This window comes from Cupressus sempervirens, chromosome 6, assembly GCF_028749045.1.
Source record: "Cupressus sempervirens isolate cs-2001-9-10 chromosome 6, ASM2874904v1, whole genome shotgun sequence".
Classification (NCBI taxonomy): Eukaryota; Viridiplantae; Streptophyta; class Pinopsida; order Cupressales; family Cupressaceae; genus Cupressus; species Cupressus sempervirens.
In genome coordinates, this window is record NC_143123.1 from 134,219,037 (window position 1) to 134,244,223 (window position 25,187).

A 25,187-nucleotide genomic window follows, 5' to 3' on the forward strand; every position below is an offset into this window, starting at 1 on the left:
ATAGTTTATTTGTTTACTCACTAGTATAATAATAAACTATTATTAAATGTGCAAACAATTACTTCTTAACTTTTTTGTTATTATGTAGAAAAGATAGATAGATGATTTTTAATGTCCACGAGGCTAAGAATAGTCTATTGATCTGTCTTCCAACTAAACTAGCTTTATTCAGCTTTTTTTTGTGTGTAAGCTGATGATGAACCCACCTAATTCCTCAATGAATAAGTTGTCCCAAGAGCTGCGAGACATAATATCCACAAATTTAAATTTAAATGTGATGTCTTTATACACATAAATTTGAAAATGAGTTGAAAGAAAAAGCGTGTTTTGAGGGATACCTATGAGAAGGACTACAACGGTTACCGCACCCAGTCGGAAATGGGATCTTTACCCCTAGTGAGTTGAGAGCTTCTATCCCATGACAGCCTTCAAATATTCAACTGAAACGCCTACTCGCAGTCGGGGGTTTATGCTTATGTTTCGGTATATTTCCTCTGAATCTTGCTCTGCCATGCTTTGAACCTTGTATTCGAGGCAGATTTCTTTTTGTGGAGAAGCACCTCAATAATCCTCCCCGACAGCGCGGAGGAGGAAGAAAAATATGGGTTCACGAATACCGGAAACTGCCCAGAAGCTGTTCACCGCAGAAGGGCTTAAAGGTGCAGCTAAGCAATCTATGGGTATTCTTCCCATTCCTCGTCGCCTCCAGAAAGCTATCGAGAATTTTCTTCAGGGTAAGTTGCCATTTTGAACGTTGCTAATTTTTGTGTTAGACTAGAATATATGTAAAAGATGACATCGGAGGCGCTGGCAATATAATTGAATTCAGTTGCTTATTCTCACATTATATATGATATGTTATTTTCTATGGACCAAGTAGAATTCCCACCTCTGAATTCTCGGCCCATTTGTTGGCAGTACTGTAAATTTTTCTTCTAATATTCTCCTCAAGCTGCATTTGTAGATTGATGTTGCTGTTATCATCTCTTCTCAGGGTTCGAATCTTATTCTTAATGCCATGTTAAGTTTTCATAAACCAGTCAGAACTGAAACGTAAAATCTTCCTTATTTTCTTGGAGTGCTCTCCACAAAGGTATTCATCATATTTACAGTATATGTACTCCAATATTTGTATATTATGAAAGAATATTGTTTTCTGTTCACAATGAACCGAATGGCACTTTAACTCCCCATTTAGGTCTACCCGGGGATTTCTTTACTTTTAACTTACATATTTCTCAAAATTTATTTTCTTTCAGTAGTGTGGGCCGGTGCCTACTCCATTGGGAAAAAAGTCACGAACGACAAAAAAGAAGCAGATAAATCTTGTAAAACAAACAAAAAACTATATTGGTGCAACAGTCATACTCAGTGATCCATAACTACAATTACAGCAACCCATTTGGAATAAAGAAATGTTTATTAACTTATTATTATTACAAAGAATTTGTAAACCATAAGGTGCTGACATGTACATACCAAATCTTGTAACATTCATGCCAATCTAAGTTGCCAGTTCTGATTCGGGTACGGATTCAGGTTCAAGATTTGGGTTCGAAATTTGTTTTATTTTTTTGTGTTGGGTTCGTTTATACAGGAATATATGTTTTTAAACTATATATGTGTGCGCGTGTACAAATATGCAGCAGCAAATAAGTTCATACAACTATTTTTTAAGCAACATAGTAAAATACACCACCATATCAATGTTTCAGTTCAAAATCAATAATGTCAACATTATAAATCAGCCATCACGATCAAATATCATCAAAAACCATCAAGCAAATCATCATCATTCCGTTGCTGCAAATTAGAAGAACAAAAAGTAATGTTATAGGCCTGTTTAAGGCCAATGTTGTGATTGTGCCAATATTGTAGGCTTCACTCGTTAATTGTCATACTCAATGATTCAAATAAAACAGCTTTATCTCAGACTGGATGAAGCCAAGAAAGCAGGTTTTGGATCCAGATTTAACCACAGTAAAGATCTCTTGAGATTTTGTTCAATTTAGCCTATATGCAGAAATTATGGTGTATTACATACATTCCAAAATAGATGTGTGACACTTTTATACATCCCGATTCTTCTAAAGTAGCATTTAATTCAAATTAAATATGATTAGTAATTTGAGTCTAATCATGTGCTTGAGTCTAATTCTCAGTCTAATTTGGTATAAAAAACATTTTGGAAAAGTAAACAAAAAGGTGTTTTTTGACCAAATTCTCCAAAATTCATGTCCAGGTTCCTATGCTGGATTCTAAAGTCGCTCAAAAGTCGTCTGAATTCTGCCAGGCCAACAAAATTCGGTCTTTGTGGCAGACTTTTGACAAGAATCTGACAAGGACCAGACTTTTGAGAGAACTGAACCAGGAATTCCTAGGTTAAGGAGAGAATCTGGTAACTCAAATGCCAACAAATATGTTTGACTGTTCACCAATCTAGAACGGTGCCTACTACATTGGGCAATCATGAATGAGAAAAAGGAAGGAGATACATATTGCAAAGCAATAATAGAACCAGATTTACTCTAAAATGTAAATGAAAGATTACATCTTTGTAATATTCTTAACTAATGATCCATAACTAGAATAACAATGACCCATATGAAATCGAGAAGTGATCATTACAAAGATTTTGTAATAAATTAGGTACCGTCATGCACACACCAAACCTTCGTGACATATGGCAATAAAGGTGGTAAGAGGAAATGAATAATTGCAATTACATACTGACTTGAATCACTAAAAATAGCAATGAAGACATACCACTGTTAAATAGGTACAATATAAAACCCTTCCTATACCATTACGAGGCATATGCATTCATTTGTAGTCTAAATGCTCAAATTTTGATGCCCTAGAAACATTGAAGGCACTTGTAAACCAAAAATTGGCTTCGCGACCAATTATTTCTATGAACAACAAACTGGTATATGTAAAGTGTTGTTTAGGTACCCAACTCACAAAAGAGAGCCACATAATGATAAGATAGTGTTGTTGTGAAGAAAACCTACCATCCATTGCTCTCAATCATCCATACATTGTGATTCACATCTCAAATTAACTCTCTTGCGGTAACTTTGAAACCAATGCTAGAGGCATGGAAGAATACCCTAAAGATTAACAAATCCATTTTTCGTTTAATGGGCCTTGGATCTAATATTTGAGGGGAATGGAAATGTGCTCCAAATGTGGTGCTAGGGAATGGCATGAACACTATTGGATCTGAAACTGTTTCCTTAAATGAAGTATATGTTTGGTTTACCTTTCATTTTCGTTAAATATACACCAGTTAGAATAAAGAATGATTTCTTGGCATTGTTCAATTTGATCTAGTAACCACAAAGCTTCATTAGCTCTTTAATGGCATTTTCGGACTTTTTCGCCTTTATTGCTATAAGTTACATGTAAATCTACAACCTTTTGATGAATAGTGGTTGTTGTAGGGGAAAAGCTTTTTTTTATTAGTTGCTACAGTAAACTTGGTCATAAATAGCTTTTTGGACACGCAGGGTGTAGGTGAGTGTGAATATTAATAATGCATGACTTCTGGACTTCAAAGGTCTTGGATACCTTATGACTCATAAATAAGTGAAGAGAAGAGTGAAAGTTGCACTTAGAGGGATTGCTTAAAAAACAATTTGGGAGTTGGAGTTGGTGGAGAAGGTATGATAGGATGGAAAGTATAAAAGTTCGACAAATATCATTAGGAAAATTTTGGAGGGCAGAGATTTGAGATGCTAGGGATGGCATGGAAAGGGTACTGTAATGTCTATAACCGGGACTTTACTGGATTTACCATAAAATTTTCAATTAGGGTTTGGATTGCACTTGGGAATTGCAATTTGTAATGTTCCCTATTAGGAGGCTGCCAATTCCTAATGATTAACATACATCACTTTGCATTTAAATCAGATAAAGTTAAGAAACAATGATTCACAATACATACTTAAGTCCTAATTCCTTTGTTATCCCCTAAGCATAAACCTAAAGAAGGATGGGTAATTACTTGTCGGTATGACAGTTGGAAACCGATCTACAAGTAGGCCCCCTCAAGGTTTCGTGAACATATATGCACACCTGTCCTGGGATTTCTCCCTCAAGGATTTGTAATATATGTCCTTACCCCATCTTGGGAGTTTCCTTCTACAATGGGAGGTATTACTCCATCTCTTCTTGACAAAACCACCCAATCCGTTTTAATAGTATTACTGAGTGATTAAGGAATAGGCTATGTATATATTATTATCTTTTGTGTGTGTAATACTGATATAATATTTTGGTTTCATTATTACTAACTGATATACTACATATATATCAGATAGATAGATAGATAAAATTTTAACGTCCACGAGGCCAAAAATAGCCTATGGGACAGCAAGACAACTCAAGCAGACTTAAGTAGCGCTGTTCGCCTCTTGTGTAGACTAATGATGAGCCCCCCCAATTGCTCAATGTACTCTTGTTAAAATTTTATCTATCTATCTATCTACATATATATCAGACCATATGGAGGTTTTCATCCGCAATGGAATTCTGATACAGCATTCTGTAGATCAGAATTGATTCATATCTAAATTACAGTATGTGTTTCTGCCACATGATGCTTTCCAACATTATATGATTCATTGAGCACAGGTTATAAATAATAATTCCCATCCTTTGAAGAGTACAAATTACCACTAATAATCTCTGATTTCTAATTCCTTCCCTTGATGAATAAATAACAATCTCTGATGTTTTCATCAGAAACAAATACTTGTTTTTCTGATCCTTTGGATCATCTCCATCCGTGATCCAATTCCTTATTTATCCTTGCATCCTATTGAGGTGATAATGAGTGCTTCTTTATATCTTTTGATTGGAAGAGTGAATCATGTTATAAAAGACATGACTCATGCCTATTTATTATTAACCCCTTCACTAATCACCGCCCTTCTTGTTAACCTCTTTCATAAATGGTGTTTGAATATTGTAATTGGTGATGACCAATAACCATTGTGTCTTCTGATAGATACATAAGAACTTGTATCGACTTTGTGACTAATGGTTACTATATTTCTGAATGGTAAATCCTTTTATTCTTATTGAACGTACTATACTCAACTTTCTGATCATTATGCCTTATCAATTTTGGAAAATGTGATACTTATGATATCCTTATATTGGCTTATCTCTGAAGTCTAATTTAGATGGCTTCTGTCATGAGATCTTTGTTTTTTTTGATCAGTGATAATCACTTTTGATTGGAGCTTTGAACTAGTGGGATCAGAATGGAGGACCCCATCCTGGGAACACAGCAAGACATTAACACCTCCTGGATTACAATGGGGAAACCCATCTCCTGCTACTTGTATCCTAATCACTCCTCTCCTCCTTCAGATCCACCCGTGACATGTCCACCAAGAAAGCCTGGTAAATGTATGAACACTGTGCAAACCTTGTGGGGATTTGAACCTTTATTGCACCATTACAATGCAACCACTTAACCATCACACTATGTGATGAACCCTTTCTGCAGCCACGAGATCTTATAATATTCCCTTATTTGCTCTCATTTGTCATCGTTATAGCCATAGATCGATATTCACACCCCCACACACACACACATATATATTTTGTTCCTTTATTCCAAACTAATCTCTACTCTTTTGTTTCTATATTTCTAATGATAGGGCATCGACGATATTGATTGATCTTCTCAGTCGGTGCTCCAATTGCTTTATTTCATTTTTAGAACGACATAGAAATATTGGCTACATGTAGATATGGGGCATTACAACCAATTGTGCATAATAACTCTTTCAAAGGTAGTCTTGTTCATCTTAGTTCTCTCAGCTTATTGTCATCTTACCATGAGTTTTCTTGAATTAACAATCATATCTAAACATTGTTACTCATCTTTAATTCAGTCCTTGACATAGTTATTTATTTTGAATATTCTGTTAGGCCCAAATAAGGCAAGCACAATTGAGAGGGGGGTGAATCAGTTGTAAATTAAAACTCAAATCCTTTCAAACATAATATAGATCTGAAAGATAAATAGTAAATGTAAGATCCACGACATATGATAGTTGAATATACTTGTTGTCGAGGAAACCTGTTAGGGAAAGCTATGGTGGATGTCTAACCCACAAGATGATGTACTATGCTAATAGTACTGTGCAGTTAAGAGAATGAAAATAGAGAACAAAACGTGTACTTACACCCACAAGCTTACAACCCAATCTGCAGGCACACTGTCAAGAGCACATTGGTTACAATACAATCACAAATCTGCCCCTCAGTCAAGCTCACCAATCTCTTCTTCAATTGCAACAAGATGGAGAAGCAATTCTTTGGAACCGAACTGGCAAATAGCAACTCCTATGCCTATACAATTCCAATGAAGTAAAATTTGCATTACCTTGCTTACATTGTCCTCTCACATTCCTTTCACACTTATTACACACTCTGAAATACAAAATGATCTCTCATTTATACTGATTACAAAGAATAAACATCCACTAGGTACGTGAGCCTACCTAGTACAAAACAGTATACTCAATCACTAATGCGATCCAAAATCAAGCCGATTATGACTTAAATAGGACCCAAATCTTCAACCATGAACACACTACAATGTAGTGCCAAGAATCGCAACACGTTACTCCATCAAATTGATTAGGACCAAAATGAAGAAATGCTTACACACTACAAATACAACAATTCTAATCTCCTCAGTCAATGCGGACCAACAAAATGATGATCACACGACCCAAGAACACTAACAAACAACATGAATACCATCCAAAACCTTCGCATCAATTCTTACGCAAAATCCAAACTCATCTTTAACACTGATCAAGAAGAACATTGTACTATTGAAGTTTGTGATTTCAAAAGATAGCTTGTACTTAGAACATGAACAATAGGAAATGCGGACACAGTGATAAAGTGCGATGATAATATTGGCTTCACAACCTCTGAATCATCAAATCAAACTCACATCGAACCAAATACTCAACCTCTGCACACTGCAACATTGCAATACTAGTAACCAACAACTTGATCAAAACTCATTCAAACAATCATGCAAACCTCTATAGGTTGGCCAGCATCAACTATAGACATCTTAGAACCTATAGCATGAATAACGACAATAGATCTATAATAAATTAACAAAGCCATTCAAATCACCAAACCGAACACTGCTCAATACATTGCTTGCAACAACAAATAGTATGTTGACAACAATGACAAATCACTAATGTCAGCACCCCTCAACAATCTTTGACTTACTCAACCAAACCTTCTAACAATCTTCCCCTTTGGTATTGATGGCAACATATGAAGTGAAAAAACCAATCAATGCACAAAGTCATAATATGTCCACCTGATCACCCTGAATATCCAGCTCAAACAATCTCTCCATATCCTCAACAATTATCTCCTTCTACACATCTCTCCCTTCTCATGATTAGCTCTCCCCCTTTGACATTGAGGGCTAAGGGGCCAAGGACATCAAAGCTCTAAACTGACCTCAAAGCGTTGACCAATAACCTTGCAACACCGAATCACACAGGACTTGCTCCCCCTAAGGAGAAGTCCCCAACACACCAATCCAAGGAAATAATGTTTTGATAGTGCACTAGATTAATGCTACACCAAGCATCTTAACTCTGACTAGGAGGGGCTATGACCCCATGTTTAGCTCAAAGATACTGAAATGCATCCTTCGGTAAAGGCTTCATGAAAATTTCTGCAATCTGCTCTTTAGTAAGCACATAATCCAATTTGACTTCCTTCTTATTCACTTTGTCCCTCAAGAAATGGTACTTAGTTGAAATATGCTTTGTCCTTGATTGTTGTACTAGATTCTTTGAAATGGCAATAAGACTTGAATTGTCAAAGTAAATAACTATTGGTTAATTAATGCATACCTTCAAATCTTTCAACATTTGCTTCATCGAAATGACTTCTATACAATTATTAGTAGCAACAACTCATTCAACTTCAATAGTAGACTGTGAAATACAATCTTGCTTCTTGCTAGTCTAGGAGATTAACCCTGTACCCAAGAAGAGTGCACCTTCACTAGTACTCTTTCTGTCTTCAAAATTTCCTAGCCAATCAACATTAGTGTACTCATCTACTGTTCCTTTTAAGTTTTAAGTATCTGAAAATTCTCTTTATAGCAGCAACATGTGACTCTTTCGGATCAACTTGAAATCTAGCAACAATACCAACATCTAGCAGCAACATGCGACTCTTTTGTATCAACTTGAAATCTAGCAACAATACCAACATCATTAATTGTTAATTCTATATAACTCTGATATCATATTGTTTTGAACTACCGATCTTACAGATCTAGTAAAGCATGAATATCCTTAGAAAGGATTTACCTCTTAAATAACCTTATATGTTTAACCAAATCGATGCCTTCCTTGGGAGCATTTAAAATGTTCTAATTGCATAAGTTATAGTTAGTTTACTTGCTAACTAATTGTTATCTTGGGAGACGCCGATCTTGGCAAAATATTTAGTAATTTATATAGATGGCCAACTTGGAAAGAGTCATGTCCTTTCTAAGGACATGCCTCTTGGGTACCATATAAGTAAGGGGTAAGAATGTGGATAAAGGACACACAAATTACAAGTAGTCTTTGCTCCTTTAGCATTTATTGCCTCCTACAATTCATAGCAGAAATAAATATTTATCAGAACTATACATCATAACTAGAACACTTTATACAAGATTTGGTATATTTAAGACCATCTTTAGCAAGTCTAAAGGCACTATATCAGTATTGGAAGTTCAGAATTTGCAGAAGCCTTACATGGTATCAGAGGTCTGGTAGTCGAACCTTGGCTTTGATTAGTAATCAGACTTAATTCATATCTAGCTTTATTCTTCTACCTACAATGGCTGCAACGGCTAATGCAATCAGACCGGAAGATAGATTCGATGGTAAAAATAATTTCATTGCATGGAAATTCAGAATTATGATGGCTTTTGATAAAAATGATGTATCATAGTTCATTGATAAGGAATCCAAGCAACCTGATATTGAACCTAATAAAACTACCTAGATCAAAGGAAACAGGAAAGCTATGAGAATCATATTAGATGGAGTAAAAAAACAAAATAGTACCTGTGCTAATGAAACATCAGACGACATTCAAAATGATGAGTGCACTAATCAATGCATATGAGGTTAATAATAAAATCAGAACCCTCACGAAAAAGGCAACTAAATCATAGAAAAATAAGGAAGGGAGAATCTATGAATTCATACTTCCTAAGGGTGGCTAGTCTAAGAGATGAACTTACAAGCATTGGGTACATAATTGATGATGAAGAAATAACCTTAATGGCAGTAGATGGATTACCAAATTTATGGGAAATATTCTCACAAGGAGTAAGTGCTAGAGACAAACTTCTAGACTTTAGTAGACTTAAAGGAGATTGCCTTCAAGAAGAATCTACGCAACTCAAGAAAGGAGGAAAATTAAAAACCGAAGATGAAGAACTTCATGTTCTCAACACAAATTCCTATAAAGGTAAGAAGAAGCACTTCAAGAAGAAGAAGGGTAATTGAAGAAATGACAAACCTAAGAGAGATTTATCTAAAATAAAATGCTTCAATTGTGAAAAATTTGGACACTATAAATCTAATTGCTCTGAGAATACAAAGCAACAAGTAAACTGTACAAACGTTACTAGGAAAGAGGAAAACTATGATCTTGAGAAACGTGTATTATATTCAACATTATCAAATGAAGTATCAAGCAAAGCATGGGTAATTGATAGTGGATCATCTCGACACATTACAAGATATAAAGAAGTACTAGACTCAATATCAAAAGAAGTTAATGACAAAGTTACCATTGGTGGTAATTTCACTCATTCTATAAAAGGAATTGGGAACTGCACCTTGAAATTGAAGTCGGGTATTTCTCTCCATCTCAAAAGAGTACTCTATGTACCAGGAATCAAGAGGAATCTAATCTTTGTTACAGCACTTGAAGATGATGGACATAATGTTGCATTATGGACGGTAAAGTAATAACCTGGTCTAAGAACTCCTCATTTAAGAAATCAAAGTTGATTGGTCAAAGAAAGGGATACTTGTATGAACTAAATATAGAACCTATTCAAGCCTTAATTCATGAAGCTGCTGATATAAACGAAATGTGGCATAGAAGGTTAGGACATCTAAACTTCAAAGCCTTGTCAACTATGGAGAAGATGGTTACCGGTTTACCTAAGTTGAATAAAGATCATTCAAGCATATGCAAAGGATGTGCTCTAGTTAAGAACACCAAAAGTCCATTTCAAGATAGCACTAGCAAAACTAACAATGTTTTAGAATTAGTCCACTTAGATTTATGTGGACCTGTGTCTGTTCCTTCTCTTGGAGGATTTTGGTACTATATACTTTTTATGGATGATTCCTCTAGGAAAACATGGATTTACTTCTTAAAATGTAAAAAGAAATAGAAGAAATCCTTAAGAGATTTAAAGAATTCAAATCCCTAATTAAAAACCTATCAAGACACAAAATTAAAACTCTTAGGACTGATAATGGAGGGGAATATACTTTAGATTTTTAAAATTTTTTTTGTAAAGAGGCAGGAATTAAGAGGGAGTATACTGTTCTTTTATAACCCACAACAAAATGGGGTGGCATAAAGGAAGAATAGAACAATTATAGAAGTAGCAAGAGTTATGATATTTGATCAAAATTTAGAATATTATCTTTGGGCAAAAGTCTCATGTACAACTGTCTATATTTAGAACAAAAGTCCTCACTCCCACCTTAGAGACAAAACTCCTGAAGAAGTCTTTTCTAAGGTTAAATCAAATATAAGTCATCTTAGAATATTTGGGTGCCCAATATACATACATGTTTCAAAGGAAAAGATAACTAAGTTAGAACCCTCTAGGAGGAAATGTATTTTTGTCGGGTAAAGTGAATCATCTAAAGCATATAGAGCTTTCGTACTTGGTCAGAAAAACATTGAACTTAGTAGGGATGTAATATTTGAAGAAGATTTAGCATTCAAAAGAGCCCTAAGTTCTAAAGATCCTACACATATACCTAGTTCTGAAGAAAATCATGAATTTGAGTTTCAGAGGGAGAACATTGAAGAAATTGAAGGTGAAATTCAAAATCTTAATCTTGAGGAAACTCAAAATCCTAAGAAAAGACCACTTTGGGCTATTAAGACTATAAAGGAAGCACAAGACTTCGCTGTACCATCTGGAACCTTCAAAGAAAGCAAAAGACCCAAAAGATTTTCTAATTATGCGGCAAACATGAGTAATTTATCTAAATCAGAACCAACTAATGTTTTAGATGCTATTAAACATACAACTTGGAAGGATGCCACGATAGAAGAATACCAATCCATTATTAAGAATGATGTTTAGGAAATTGTTCCAAGGCCTGAAGGAAAATCTGCTGTTTCTTCTGAATGGATATTTAAAATCAAGCATGCTATTGACGGTAGCGTTGAAAAATATAAAGCCAGATTCGTAGCTAGAGGAATTTCTTAGAAGGAGGGAATTGATTATGAAGAAACCTTTGCTCTAGTTGCTAGATACACCTCTGTAAGAGCAGTCCTAGCTATTGCAGCATCAAAGGGATGGAAAATACATCAGATGGATGTGAAAACAACATTTCTGAATGGAAAGATTACAAAAGAGGTATATTTGGAACAACCTGAAGGATTTGAAACTCATAATCCTAAAGTCTTTGTTTGTAGACTCAAGAAAGCTCTCTATGGGCTTAAGTAGGCTCCTAGAGCTTGGTATGAAAGAATTGATATATATCTCACCTGTTTAGGATTCTCTAAGAATGAAACTGATCCAAATTTCTATTATAAAAGGAATAAAGATGATAATATATGTTGATGGTTTACTAATAACAGGTGATGATCATTTTATAGATCAATGCAAGAAAGATCTAATCAAAGAATATGATATGAAAGATTTAGGACTCCTTCATTACTTCTTAGGACTGGAAGTGTGGCAAATTTCTGATAGCATCATACTTAATCAAGGAAAGTATACCTTCGACATCTTGAAGAGATTTGAAATGTGGAATTGCAGACCTATGTCTTCTTCAATGGAGACTAATCTACACAAACTTAAGGAAGCAACAACAAAATCACCTTCCATAGATTCTACTCTTTACAGATAGATGATTGGGTCCCTGATGTACTTGGTAAATACAAGACCTGATATTTGTTATGTTGTTAATGCCTTAAGTCAGTTTATGTGTGAGCCAAAGGAGATTCACCTAGTTGCAGTCAAACACATTATGAGATACTTACAAGGCACTCTTAACCTTGGGCTCAAGTATGAGAAAGTTGATTTGGACTTACATGGGTTCACAGACCTAGATTGCGCTGGAAGTGTTATTGATAGGAAAAGCACTTCTGGATACTGTTTTAGTTTAGGCTCAGCGAGGATATCATGGATATGCAGAAAGTAGGCATCAGTAGCACAAAATTCCACAGAAGCTGAATACATTGCAGCATCAATGGCCTTTCGGGAAGCAGTGTGGCTTAGAATGTTACTTGTGGGATTATTTGGTCAACCCATGAATCCCACTATTTTCATTGTGATAATCAGAGTTCCATCAAGCTTTCTGTGAATCCAATTTTTCATGGCAGGTCCAAGCATATTGAAATTCCTTACCATTATGTAAGAGATTTGGTAGATAGGAAAACTGTTAAGTTAGAATACATTTGCACTGTAGATCGGACATAAGATATTCTTACCAAACCTCTCTCTCGAGTGAAGATAGATCACTTCAGAAAAAGACTTGGTATGATTGAGTTATAATACATTTGTATTCTTTAATTATTAATAAAATAATTTTGTGTTAAAATTATTATTGTCAGGCTATTGACTATTATAGACTTCACCATTTGTATTCATTATCTAAGAGTTGACGATCTTTGAGATAATGAACACTTGTATAAAAGACATTATAAGAGATGATGATCTCTAAATGTATTGAACAATAGAGGACTACTATCAGATCTGGATGAGTTCAAGATCACATTGTGATGTGGACATTTCTATGCCTATGAGTCACAACTTGGATAAATGAAGAATTTAATCATTCTCCGGATTTTATCTTGTATACTGGTAGATCTTAACTTAGGATCATATTGTGATATAGGCCTGCCAGTACCTATGAGTTACAACTTGGATAAAGGAATAATTCTATCACTCTTCGGATTTATCCTGTATATTGCATTCCATGCAACACTGTTATCACAAGTATAAGTGATAAGTCATATCACAGGTATAGTAATATTATACAGTATCATGTGTTCAATGATACCACATGCTTAGAAGATTCAGATAGATTTAGAGTATCAATGTATGCTTATTCATCTTAATTGATGGTGCTAGATATGTTATCTCTTAATATGATTATCAAGTTACGAGGGAGTGTTAATTCTATATAATTCTGATATCTTATTGTTTTGAACTACAGATCGTACAGATCTAGTAAAGCATGAATATCCTTCGAAAGGATTGACCTCTTAAATAACCTTATATGTTTAACCAAATCAGCGCCTTTCTTGGGAGAATTTAAAATGTTCTAATTGCATAAGTAATAATTAGTTTACTTGCTAACTAATTGTAATCCTGGGAGACGCCGATCTTGGCAATATATTTAGTAATTTATATAGAGGGCTGACCTGGAAAGAGTCATTTCCTTTCTAAGAACATGCCTCTTGGGTGCCATATAAGTAAGTGGTAAGAATGTGGATAAAGGACACACAAATTACAACAAGTCTGCTCCTTTAACATTTACTGCCTCCTACGATTCATAGCAGAAATAAATATTTGTCAGAACTGTACATCATAACCAGAACACTTGATACAAGATCTGGTATATTTAAGACCATCTTGAGCAAGTCTAAAGGCACTATATCAGTATTGGAAGTTCAGAATTTGCAGAAACTTTACATTAATTATATTTGGTCTAGTCTGTGTCAAATAAGGCAATCAACTGATCATGGCCTGTATCTAGTTTGATTAGTACAAGAGGGTTCATCATCTTTTGTCAATATGCAACCAGTCACCATAGGGGTACCAACTGGTTTGGAGTCTTCCATCCCAAACTTTTTCAACAACTCTCTTACATACTTGGATTGAGTAACAAAATTCCTTTATCCAATTTTATAATTTGCAATCCAAGAAAGAATTTCATCTCACCTATCATAGATATCTCAAACTCTTTTTGCATTTTGTCTGCAAAACCTTTACTCATTTCATCATTACTCCAAATATCACATCATTAACAAATACTTCAGCAATTAAAATATTGTCATCTGTTACTTTCTGGTGCAAATTACTTTCTGGAGTTCCGTTTGTGAAACCAGTTTTTAGTAAATACCTATCCAGTCTATTATACCAGGCACTCGGAGCTTGTTTCAATCTGTACAAAGCTTTCTTTAGTTTATAGGCCATGTCTCCTTCATCAGTTAGAGTAAATCCATTAGTTTGTTCAATATATATTATAAGCATCTTCCTCTAACTCACCATTAAGAAATGTTGACTTAACATCCATCTAATAGATTTTAAAATGTCTATAAGTAATACATGCAAGTAATATTTCAACTGCTTCAATTCTTGCAACAAGAGCAAAAGTTCCATTGTAAGTCAATACCTTCCATTTGTGGAAAACCTTTACATACCAGTCTTGCTATATTTTCGACCACTTTACCCTGCTTGTTCAATTTTTCCTGAATACCAACTCAGTTCCGACCACATTCTTTTCCAAAGGTCAAGGAACAAGAATCGTAAGCATTGTTTTCTGAACCTGATCTAACTCTTCTTCCATAGTTCTTATCCGACTCTCATCACATTCCTTGCAATCTTTCCTTTAGTTTGAACGCCTTTGTTTTAGTCACCAATAATAACATTCTCAGAACGATTAATCTTTACATACCGTTGTGTCTTTGGAGTACATCTTGTAACAGGCTCTTCAATGCCAATCTCTTCCACAGTAACCTTTGCTTGTTCTACCAGATTATTCAGCAACTCAATCTGATTCTGTGCTTCCTCATCATGACTGTCTTCTTCTTGTATATCATATCTGTTGTCACTTTCAAATCTTTTCACACTCTCATCAAGTGTGACATTTGCACTTCCAACAATTTTCTTTAATCTATAGTTACAACATTTATATGCTTTTACCTTTGGAGAATAACTAAGAAATATTCCTTCATCACTCTTACGATCAAACTTTCCAACATCTTCATCTCTTATAATATAGCATTTACTTCAAAAAATTCCTAAGTATTTCATAGTAGGGACGTGTCCATACCATAATTCATAAGACATCTTACTGGTTCCTTGCTTTATCTGCACTCTGTTCAATGTATACATTGCTATACTCATTGCTTCTCTCCAGTAGATCTGCGGTACTTTTTCTTCAATCATCATTGTTCTAGTTGTGTCTAGAATTGATCTGTTCCTTCGGTCAACAGCACCTTTCTTACATTAGGAGAAATAGATCCTTTCCCGATTATCAAACAAGGGGCATCATTAGCAAACCTTACAACATGTCCATCATAATCTTCAAATTTTATAAACGTGTCCTTATCACCATTCATATGATGTGAACATCCACTGTCAATGACCCATTCTTCTCTTTCCAACATGCGAAACCAAAGCTGTCTGTGCGTTAGTATTTTCTTCTTTAATTGCAATGAACACAATCTCTTTCTCATTAGCAATAATTTCTTCATCAGTCACACCTTCATCAGTATCATAATAACTTCTATCTCCCTTATGTATGAATTTCTTATATTTTCCTTTATACTTATGATTTCTAACATTTTTGTCAGTACATCTAGATGTAATATGTCCAATCTTATACAATTAAAGCATTTAAAATGTAGTTTTTCTTCATACATACCATATTCTTTCGGTAGTCTTCTTGCAATCAAGGCGTCCAACTCATCCATCTTCCTTTCTTCCTCTTTAATTTCTTCCCAATCTTTAGCATACCTTCGAAATCTAGTAGAACTTGCAGAACTGTCCTACTCAACTATTCTTTTGTCATTGTTCATAGTAGAAGGGCTCCCATATTAAATCATTCTTCTATCCTTACTGCCCGTGGCTTTGAATGCAGTTTCAATCTTCAGAAGGTCCCTTGTCAAGGGTAGTCATTTCAGATGCACTAAGTCTTCTGATCAATGCTTTTCTAGAAATCTTTCCGATTGTTTTCAACTTTTCAATAGCTGCAATTTTCTCACTGTAACACTTTGGCAAAGATCTCAGGATCTTGTCTATAACCTCATCTTCTTTCAAGGTTCTACCAACACATCTGATTGCACAAACCAGATCATTTATCTTCTGCATACAGGATGCAATAGTCTCATTTTTGCTCATCCTCATGTCTTCACACTTTCTTTTCAATCCTTCCAACTTAGCTTGCTTAACATATTCATCGCCTTCATAAGTAGTTTCCAACTTACTCCATACCTCATACATTGTTCTCAATCCATAGATATATGAATACTTTGTATTAGATAAGGCACTAATAATTGCTTCTTTAGCCAACATGTTCTATTTGAATTTCTTGTTTTCAGCTGCAGTAGCTTGTGATAAATCAGTCAGAGTAACATAGTTCTTATCTGTTGTAACTTGTCAATATTCATCTCCCATACATACCAGGGAGGTAGCCATCCGATCCTTCCATATCAGATAATTAGTATATCAAACTTCAGATTCTCTCTCCTCAAACTTGCCATGATGGATCTCCTTTAAGTGGTTAAGCTTCTGCAAAAGGACTTAGCTCTCTTACCAATTGTTAGGCCCAAAGAAGGCAAGCACGACTAAGAGGTGGGGTGAATCAGTTGTAACAATTAAAACTCAAAATCTCTCAAACATAATACAGATCTGAAAGATATATAATATAACACAACAATTGAACACAAGATTTGTTCTCGAGGAAACCTGTTAGGAAGAACCCTGGCGAGTGTCTAATCCACAAGATGATGTACTCTGCTAAAACTATTGCCTGGTTGAGAGCGTAAAAATAAAGAACAAAAGGTGTACTTACAGCCACAGGCTTACAACCCAATTTACAGGCACACTGCCTAGAGTACACTGCTCACAAAACAATCACAGATCTGGCCGTCAGTCAGGTTCACCGATCTCTTCTTGAATTACAACAAGATGGACAAGCAATCCATTACAACTGAACCGACAAATAGCATCTCCTTTGCCTATACAGTTCCAATGAGGTACAATTCACATCACCTTGCTTACATTATCCTCTCACATTCCTTTCACACTCATTTCACACTCTCAAATACAAAATTATCTTTCATTTATACCGAATACAAAGAATAAACATCCACTAGGTACTTTAGCTGACCTAGTTCAAAACAATATACTCAATCACCAATGCGATCCAAAATCAAGATAATTAAGACTTAAATAGGACACAAATCTTCAACCGCAAACATGCTATCCCATCATCAATGCAGTACCAAGAATCGCACCATGTTACTCAATCAAGTCGATTAGGACCAAAATGAAGAAATGCCCACATGCTACCAAAACAACAATTTTGACCTCCTTAATCAATGTGGACCAACAACAAGATCATCACACAATCCAAGAACACCAACAAGCAACATGAATACCAATCAGAACCTTCACATCAAGTCTAACTCAAAATCCAAACTCATCTTTAGTATCGATCAACCAGAACACTGTACTACTGAACTCTGTCATGTCAAAACATAGCTTCTTGTATTCAGAATTATGAACAATAGAAACTGTGGGCACAATGATATACCAGCTTCACAACCTCTGAATTATCAAATCCAACTCTCGAACCGTATACTCAACCTCTGCACACTGTACCACTGCAATACCAGTAATCAGCAACTTGATTAAAACTCATTCACACAATCATTTGAACCTCTGTAAGTTGACAAGCATCAACTGCAAACATCTTAGAATGTCCAGCATGAATAGCAACAATAGATCTTCAATCCATTAACAAAACCATTCAAATCACCAAACTGAACACTGCTCAATACACTGTCTGCAAGAACAAATAGTATATTGACATCAATGACAAAACACTAAAATGTCAACACATCTCAACAGTCTCTATCATGCTCAACCAAACCTTCTAATTCTTCCAAATTAGGGTTTCACTATGTTGATTCATGCATCTCATCATATTATATTTTATTATTACTTTTTTTTTAGTAGTATCTATTAAATATTATTTCAGAAAGAGGATATTACAGGTACTCAGGTAGAGGGAAGCCCGGATTTTAACAAAGCACTTGAGGAAAAACTGAGTCAGGAGTTGAAAATTAGTGGTTGCCTACATGAGTCACTCAGATGAGGGAGGTCCGAAACTCTGTTTTGAAGACTTAGACAAAAGTTTAACTGCAAATGGCTAGTAGGTCAGGGGTGGAATATAGGCATGTTGGGAAGGGGAAGTCTGATAGGTGGTCAACTCTAAATGTTTGAAAAGTTGTCAAAATATAGAAAATGACCAAAAAATGTCCTAGATTTCAAAATTTTGACTTGTGAGAATTGCTCACACTATTCAGATTAGCTGTAAATGGTTGGTTTGAAACGTTTAAAACACTGAGGTCCCTGTTTGTATCCATGGTATCCCTGTATCTAGTTCTGGGTCAACTTCAGAGCTAACTTGGAATAGAACTTTACAAGAAGTTGTTCTGATGCATGTTTGCTTCTATATAATTTGTAGTTTACCTTCTAATAAGTTGAACACTGTTTAAGGTTTATGAAAAAGAGTCATTTTGCCAAATATGGGAATTCAAAGTTATGAGAATACGTGCAAGATTACTCTTTTATTACAAAGAAAAATTCCAATTCATTATGACAGAGAGAGAGAGAAATTGTAGTAATGACCATAGACGACCAAAAGTAGGTCAATGGATTTGATGTTACAATAGTTAACAAAGAAAGTTCTATAAAGCAAGAACCCTAGAAGAAAAACAATAAATGTTCAGAAGACAAAATAAAGCATATTTTTGCTGACAAACAGCAAAACAGTTAAATAAAGATCTTGTAGATGACTCTCAGGCTTTGTTTAGCAATGTTTAAAAGCTTCCTTTACTAACACTACGCATATCTTCTTTAAATTTTTTAATCCATTGTTGTTGAGATCTCGATTGTTGATTAAAGGCATAGAGTTAGATTTCATAATATATAACTGTAGAAGTTTTGGACCTTAATGGATAACACATAAATCTTGATAAGTTTCTTTAACATACCATGGAATCAGCTTTTAATTGATGAATTAATAACTGGGAACTAACCCTTTAATATAGCATTATGCTACCATACTCAATGTAAAATTAATGCCTGAACTGTTGTTCTTTCAGAACAGGAAAAGCAAAATATGAAGAAAAAAGTAGTGAAATTGTCTGAGACCATGAAGGAATTTCAGAATGTTAGCCGGCAACTGGAATCCGGAGCTGGCCCTGAAGCTTTCCAAGACATTATTGATACTAATAATCGTTCAAGACGATGGAAACTAAAAACTTCGCAAGAAGATATAGGCCTCAGGTACAAAGATGACGAGGCACTTGCCTATGTGGCAGCTCGAATGCCTGCTGTGTATTCTGCTGCACATCGAGTTCTGAGAGAGGTCTTTCATCACTCTTCTTACATTTTTTCATTTAACTGAAAGTCTGAATCTATTCATTGGCAGCTCCTAGTGAATGTGCTTAGGAAGCTGTAATATGCTCATAGGGAAATAAATTGCTGTTGATTATGGGTTTTAAGCTAGTTAACAACTTATGTGAATATTTGCAAAATATTACAAAATGATGTTCCAAGCCCTTTTTATACATGATAATGTATGTATGTAGCTTTAAATATATTATAAGAGTCTCATAATCTTGGTTTTAATAATGTAAAGGTAACAGTTTAAAACATGTTAAATTTTGGCATTCTTTAATACAAAAATAACTGATTTACATTCTATATGCTTACATTATTACCAACCAGCATCAAACTTCATTAATGTTGATAGATTCAATTTACTCTCCTACATTAAATATTGACCCTTGGCACTTTTGAGATCTTCCATTTGGGTCTCAACATCTAGCATGGCAACTGTTTGTTGCCCACTTGATTGATACTAGAATAATGAATTGGTGGCCATGAGTCAAACATGTTGAAAAGTTATTGTAAACTTGTAATAAAGCCCCTGATAAATGCAACCTGTAGTGTCCCCTCCAGGTTCATAAGAGACATTGCTAAATCTAATTAAATACTGAGGCTCTCTAAAGTATTTAATTAGATTAGTATAAATATTTTATTGATGTCGTTAAATATAAATAACTTATTAATGAAGTAAAATATTTGTTTTTTCTTGTCTGGGGAGTGTTTTGAGTTTAAAGAGCAGAATATATAAGATATGTGATGGAATCAAGATTTGTGGGCAGTTACATTGAGATGATGGATAAAAGGAGAAGAGTGGCTCAGACGAAGGGTATCGGGGTGGAAGAATTTTTCAGTTTGACAGAGTAATTTCCAGGTGACTGGATTGGCTCGACCTCTGTAGTTCGCAAATTCTTGTCAAGGTGTTTTTATTATATTCTGCACTTGAAGATGTGCCCAGGATAGGTGAAGAGAAAAGACTGATAGTAAGAAATGCATCGCAGGAAAGCATCACAGAATAATTTCTAACTTAGGGGTGTTCTATCGACAAGTATTGGAGTTATTGCAGCTGTGATAATTCATTGGAATAGTAGTAATCAACAGACCGCGTGTTATTTCTGAGAACAGACTTGCCGTGTTTTGCCATTGAGAAGATTTCTACCGTAATATCATTTTGTACTGGGAATATTGTGCGATTGGAGTTGTCGCCTGGGAAGGTTGACTGTGTTGAACTCAAAATTGGAATCCGGCTGTGCAGTGGTTATTCATTATATTACTGAGTTCATGCTTGAGGAATAGATGTATAAGCTCTACTGTAATATCATTTTGTACTGGGAATATTGTGCGATTGGAGTTGTCGCCTGGGAAGGTTGACTGTGTTGAACTCAAAATTGGAATCCGGCTGTGCAGTGGTTATTCATTATATTACTGAGTTCATGCTTGAGGAATAGATGTATAACGAAACACATAAGGAATGGAGTCATTTTCTAAAGAGATTGGTGACGCTTAAGGGAGTGAAGTTGTTCATACTCCATCAAATATATTACTATTCCTCCTCTGGAACTTTCTCTTAGTGCCGTCAATAGTCTCCCATGTTTGCAAAAGATTAAGAGGTTGTATGTGGGTTGTTTTCTTGGCCAACAGAACTCAGAGGAGTCAACATAACAGGAAGTTAGACAAAGAAGAATTGACAAGGCAAATAGGAAGCACATGGGAGGAATATTCTTATCAGAACGAGAAACTTCACTCTCTCAATCTCAGTAATACTAAATTAACAAGTGTAACAAGTGAGCATGATTCAGATTGCAAATCAGCTGTGGAGGATAAGAAACCACATGGCAACACAACTTGCAGTCTTGATGCTACGGCTTTAACAGTGGATGCAAAATAGTTAGAGCAGATTGCACCACTTGCTGTAGTTCTTAGAAGTAGAGACAGTTGCACAAGCCATCGGCTATTGATAGGATTGACACATTTATTATCTCATACAACATAGGCCTAAAGCTGGAGTCTCAAGGACAAGCTTATAGACAATCAGGCATGCATTAGAAAGGGTTGAAGAAATTATCTTTCTATTACTACCTGATAGAGATTATGCCTCTTCAGAAGTTGAATAGGTTGAACCATACCATATTGTGACTACTGAATCTGAAAAGTGATGATACAATTTCCATTGATACTGGGAGTACCACTATCACTGAGGTTGTCAATGAAGTTAACACCAGGAGAGAGCATAATGAGTACGTATGCCTTAGTTGGGATCGGTAAACCACCTGCACTTAATGACACAAATCCAACATTTCATGTTTCATGATTGAGTTTCTAGAAACATTCAGTCAGACATGGAGTCTGGCAATTGGTTCAGTACCTCTGCTGGAGCCTGTTAATGCATTCCATTGTAATTACATAGTGTGACATGTATACCTCTTTACCTTCAGCCGACTTGTTGATGACTTGATATTTTATGTGATGCATAGAGTTGGAGGAATAGTTGGTATGAGATGCTTACTACTTCGAAAGGGGCCAAATCTAGTTGGACTTCCTATTGGCTTCTCCATTATGGTACCTGCATTGGGATATATGTTAGAGAGGCAGTGTGTGGCAGATGAACATTTCACCTGTAATCATTTTGAAACAATAGGATATTACAGATAGTGGGAAGGGTGGATAGAGTTTTTCACTTGTGGGATTCAAGTGGAGCATTACCATGGGTAGTTATGTTTCAGGGAGTTGGTAACAACTTGAAGATGCTTCCTTTGGTGGACTTATGCCGGCATGCTATCTATGTTAAAATTCTAGCCTAAATAATCCTGCAGGTCTGATAGTACAGACCGTACCTCTCTTAGTGTTAATATATCTAAAGATTGGCATCTAATATTTATACTTGTTTATCCTATAGGTGCCGGCGATTTTCATAGAGATGTCTTTGTTTGTGTTTGACTAAACTAATGTTTAGTTAGTTAATTCCTAAACTAAGTCTCTTGAAATCGCTGACTTAGGAAGAGGTATAATTATGTCAAGTTAAGGGTTATGTCCCTTGAGGGACACACCCTCTAGCAATATATATATTCGGTTGTGGATGTAGATTAGAGGACGCACAATTCACTACAGTCTGCTCCTATAAGCGTCTCACTTCCAGCAATCAATAAGTCTGCAATATTATGTATTATCAGATTGATAATAGAACATTGGATGTGCATTCAAGATAAGATATACCTTCAACAACAAACTGAATATTGATAATATTAAGAAGATCATTCTCAGCCAACTCAGAATTGAACTACAAGTCTGATTCAAGACTCAAGAATTTGCAAAACTTTACATGGTATCAGAGCCAAGTTATCAGATCTAGGGCTCTGCAAATTTCAGTAATCAGACCTCATATATATTCAAGTAATTTTTCTCCCATTTTCAATGGCATATACAATCAGACCTGAGGACAGATTCGATGGGAAGGAACACTTTGAAGCCTAGAAATTCAGAATCTTGATGATTCTTGAAGAGAACAACGTTAAACAATTTGTTGATGGAGCATCCAAATAGCCACCAGTTGAACCTCACAAATCCATATGGACCAATAGAAATAGAAAAGCCATTCAAATCATCTTGGATGGAGTTAAAAATGATATTGTACCTATGCTTACGAAACACCAAACTGCCTACGATATGATGAATGCATTACGAAATGCATATGAAATAAACAATGCAACTAGGGTTCTTGCACTGAAAAGACAACTGAATCATATCCAAATAAAGAAAGGAGAATCAATAAACTCTTATTTCCTAAGAGTTGCCGGCATTAGAGATGAATTATCAAGCATAGGAACCATCATAAATAACACCGAACTAACGCTCATGGCCATAGATAGATTGCTAGAATCATGGGAAACATTCACACAAGGAATAAGTGCTAGAGATCAGCTTCCGGACTTTAACAGACTTAAGAATGATTGTCTTCAGGAAGAGTCGAGAAAACTAAAGAGAGGAGGAAAATCAAAAGTAGAAGATGAAGAACTTAACGTTCTTAATGCCAACTCTTATAAGGGCAAGAAAAGACACTTCAAGAAGAAAAGGGGAAATCAGAAGAATGGAAAACCCACGGAAGATCTATCTAAAATAAAGTGTTTCAAATGTGAAAAATTTGGACACTATAGATCTAATTGTCCGGAAAATTCCAAACAACAGGCAAATTGTACAAATGTCATTAGAGAAGAAGAGACTTATGATCCTGAGAATTGTGTTTTGTATTCCTCTCTATCAAATGAAATCTCAAATAAGGCATGGGTAATTGATAGTGGATCTTCTAGACATATAATAGGATACAAAGAAACTCTATATTTCTTATCAAAGAAAGTTAACGGTGAAGTTACTATTGGTGATAACTCTGCACACTTAGTTGAAGGAATTGGTAGCTGCGCTTTGAAACTAAAAATAGGAAATACTCTTCTACTTAAAGATGTACTCTATGTATCGTGGATTAAAAGAAACCTAATCTCAATTACAGCATTAGAAGATGATGGACACAATGTTGCATTTGTGGATGACAAAGTATTAACTTGAGCTAAGAACTCTTCCATCAAGAAAGCTAAATTAATCAGTCAAAGAAAGGGATCTTTGTATGAATAAAATATAGAACCCCGTTGATCCATTCAAGCCCTAGTTCACGAAGCTGAAGATTCAAACGAAATATGGCACAGAAGATAAGGGCATCTAAACTTTAAAACCTTATCAACTATGGAAAAGATGGTTACCGGATTACCAAAATTAAATAAAGATCACCCTAGTATTTGCAAAGGGTTTGCTCTATGTAAAAGTACGAGAAGTCCCTTTCATGATAGTACTAGGAAAACAAATAATGTACTAGAGTTAATTCATTTAGATTTATGTGGACCTATGTTCGTTCCCTCTCTTGGAGCATTCTAGTATTATATCTTGTTCATAGATGACTTCTCTAGGAAAACATGGATTTATTTTTTTAAAATGCAAGGAATTAGAAGAAATCCTACAAAGATTTAAAGAATTCAAAGCATTAACTGAAAATTTTTTAGGACAAAATTAAAACCCTTAGAACAGATAATGGAGTACACTATTCCTTATAACCTAGAACAAAACGGGGTAGTTGAAAGAAAGAATAGGACAATTATAGAAGCTGCTAGGGCTATGATTTTTGACCAAAATCTAGAATACTATCTTTGGGCAGAAGCCTCTTGTACTGTTATATATATTCAAAACAGAAGCCCTCACTCCTATCTTAAAGATAAAACCCCTGAAGAAGTATTTACTAAAGTAAAACCTAATATAAGTCATCTAAGAATTTTTGGATGTCCGGTATACGTTCATGTTCCAAAAGAAAAGAGAACCAAATTAGAACCATTTGGGAGGAAAGGTATCTTTGTAGGGTATAGTGAAACTTCTAAAGCATATAGAATTTTCATACCTGGACAGAAAACTATTGAACTTAGCAGAGATGTAATCTTTGAGGAAGATCTTGCATTCA

At 35.2% G+C, this 25,187-nt stretch overlaps 1 protein-coding gene across 1 annotated transcript in view; it reads left to right on the forward strand.

The window, feature by feature from the left end:
• The first annotated feature begins 317 nt into the window (after positions 1-317).
• The window catches only part of LOC149551581 (copper ion binding / methyltransferase), a 284,272-nt gene continuing 259,402 nt past the window's right edge, over positions 318-25,187 (forward strand). The window contains exons 1-2 of the mRNA XM_089787094.1: positions 318-734; positions 19,408-19,673. Coding sequence (XP_089643220.1) covers positions 602-734; positions 19,408-19,673 — 399 coding nt within the window. The 5' untranslated portion in view covers positions 318-601. The remainder of the gene's footprint in view (positions 735-19,407; positions 19,674-25,187) is intronic.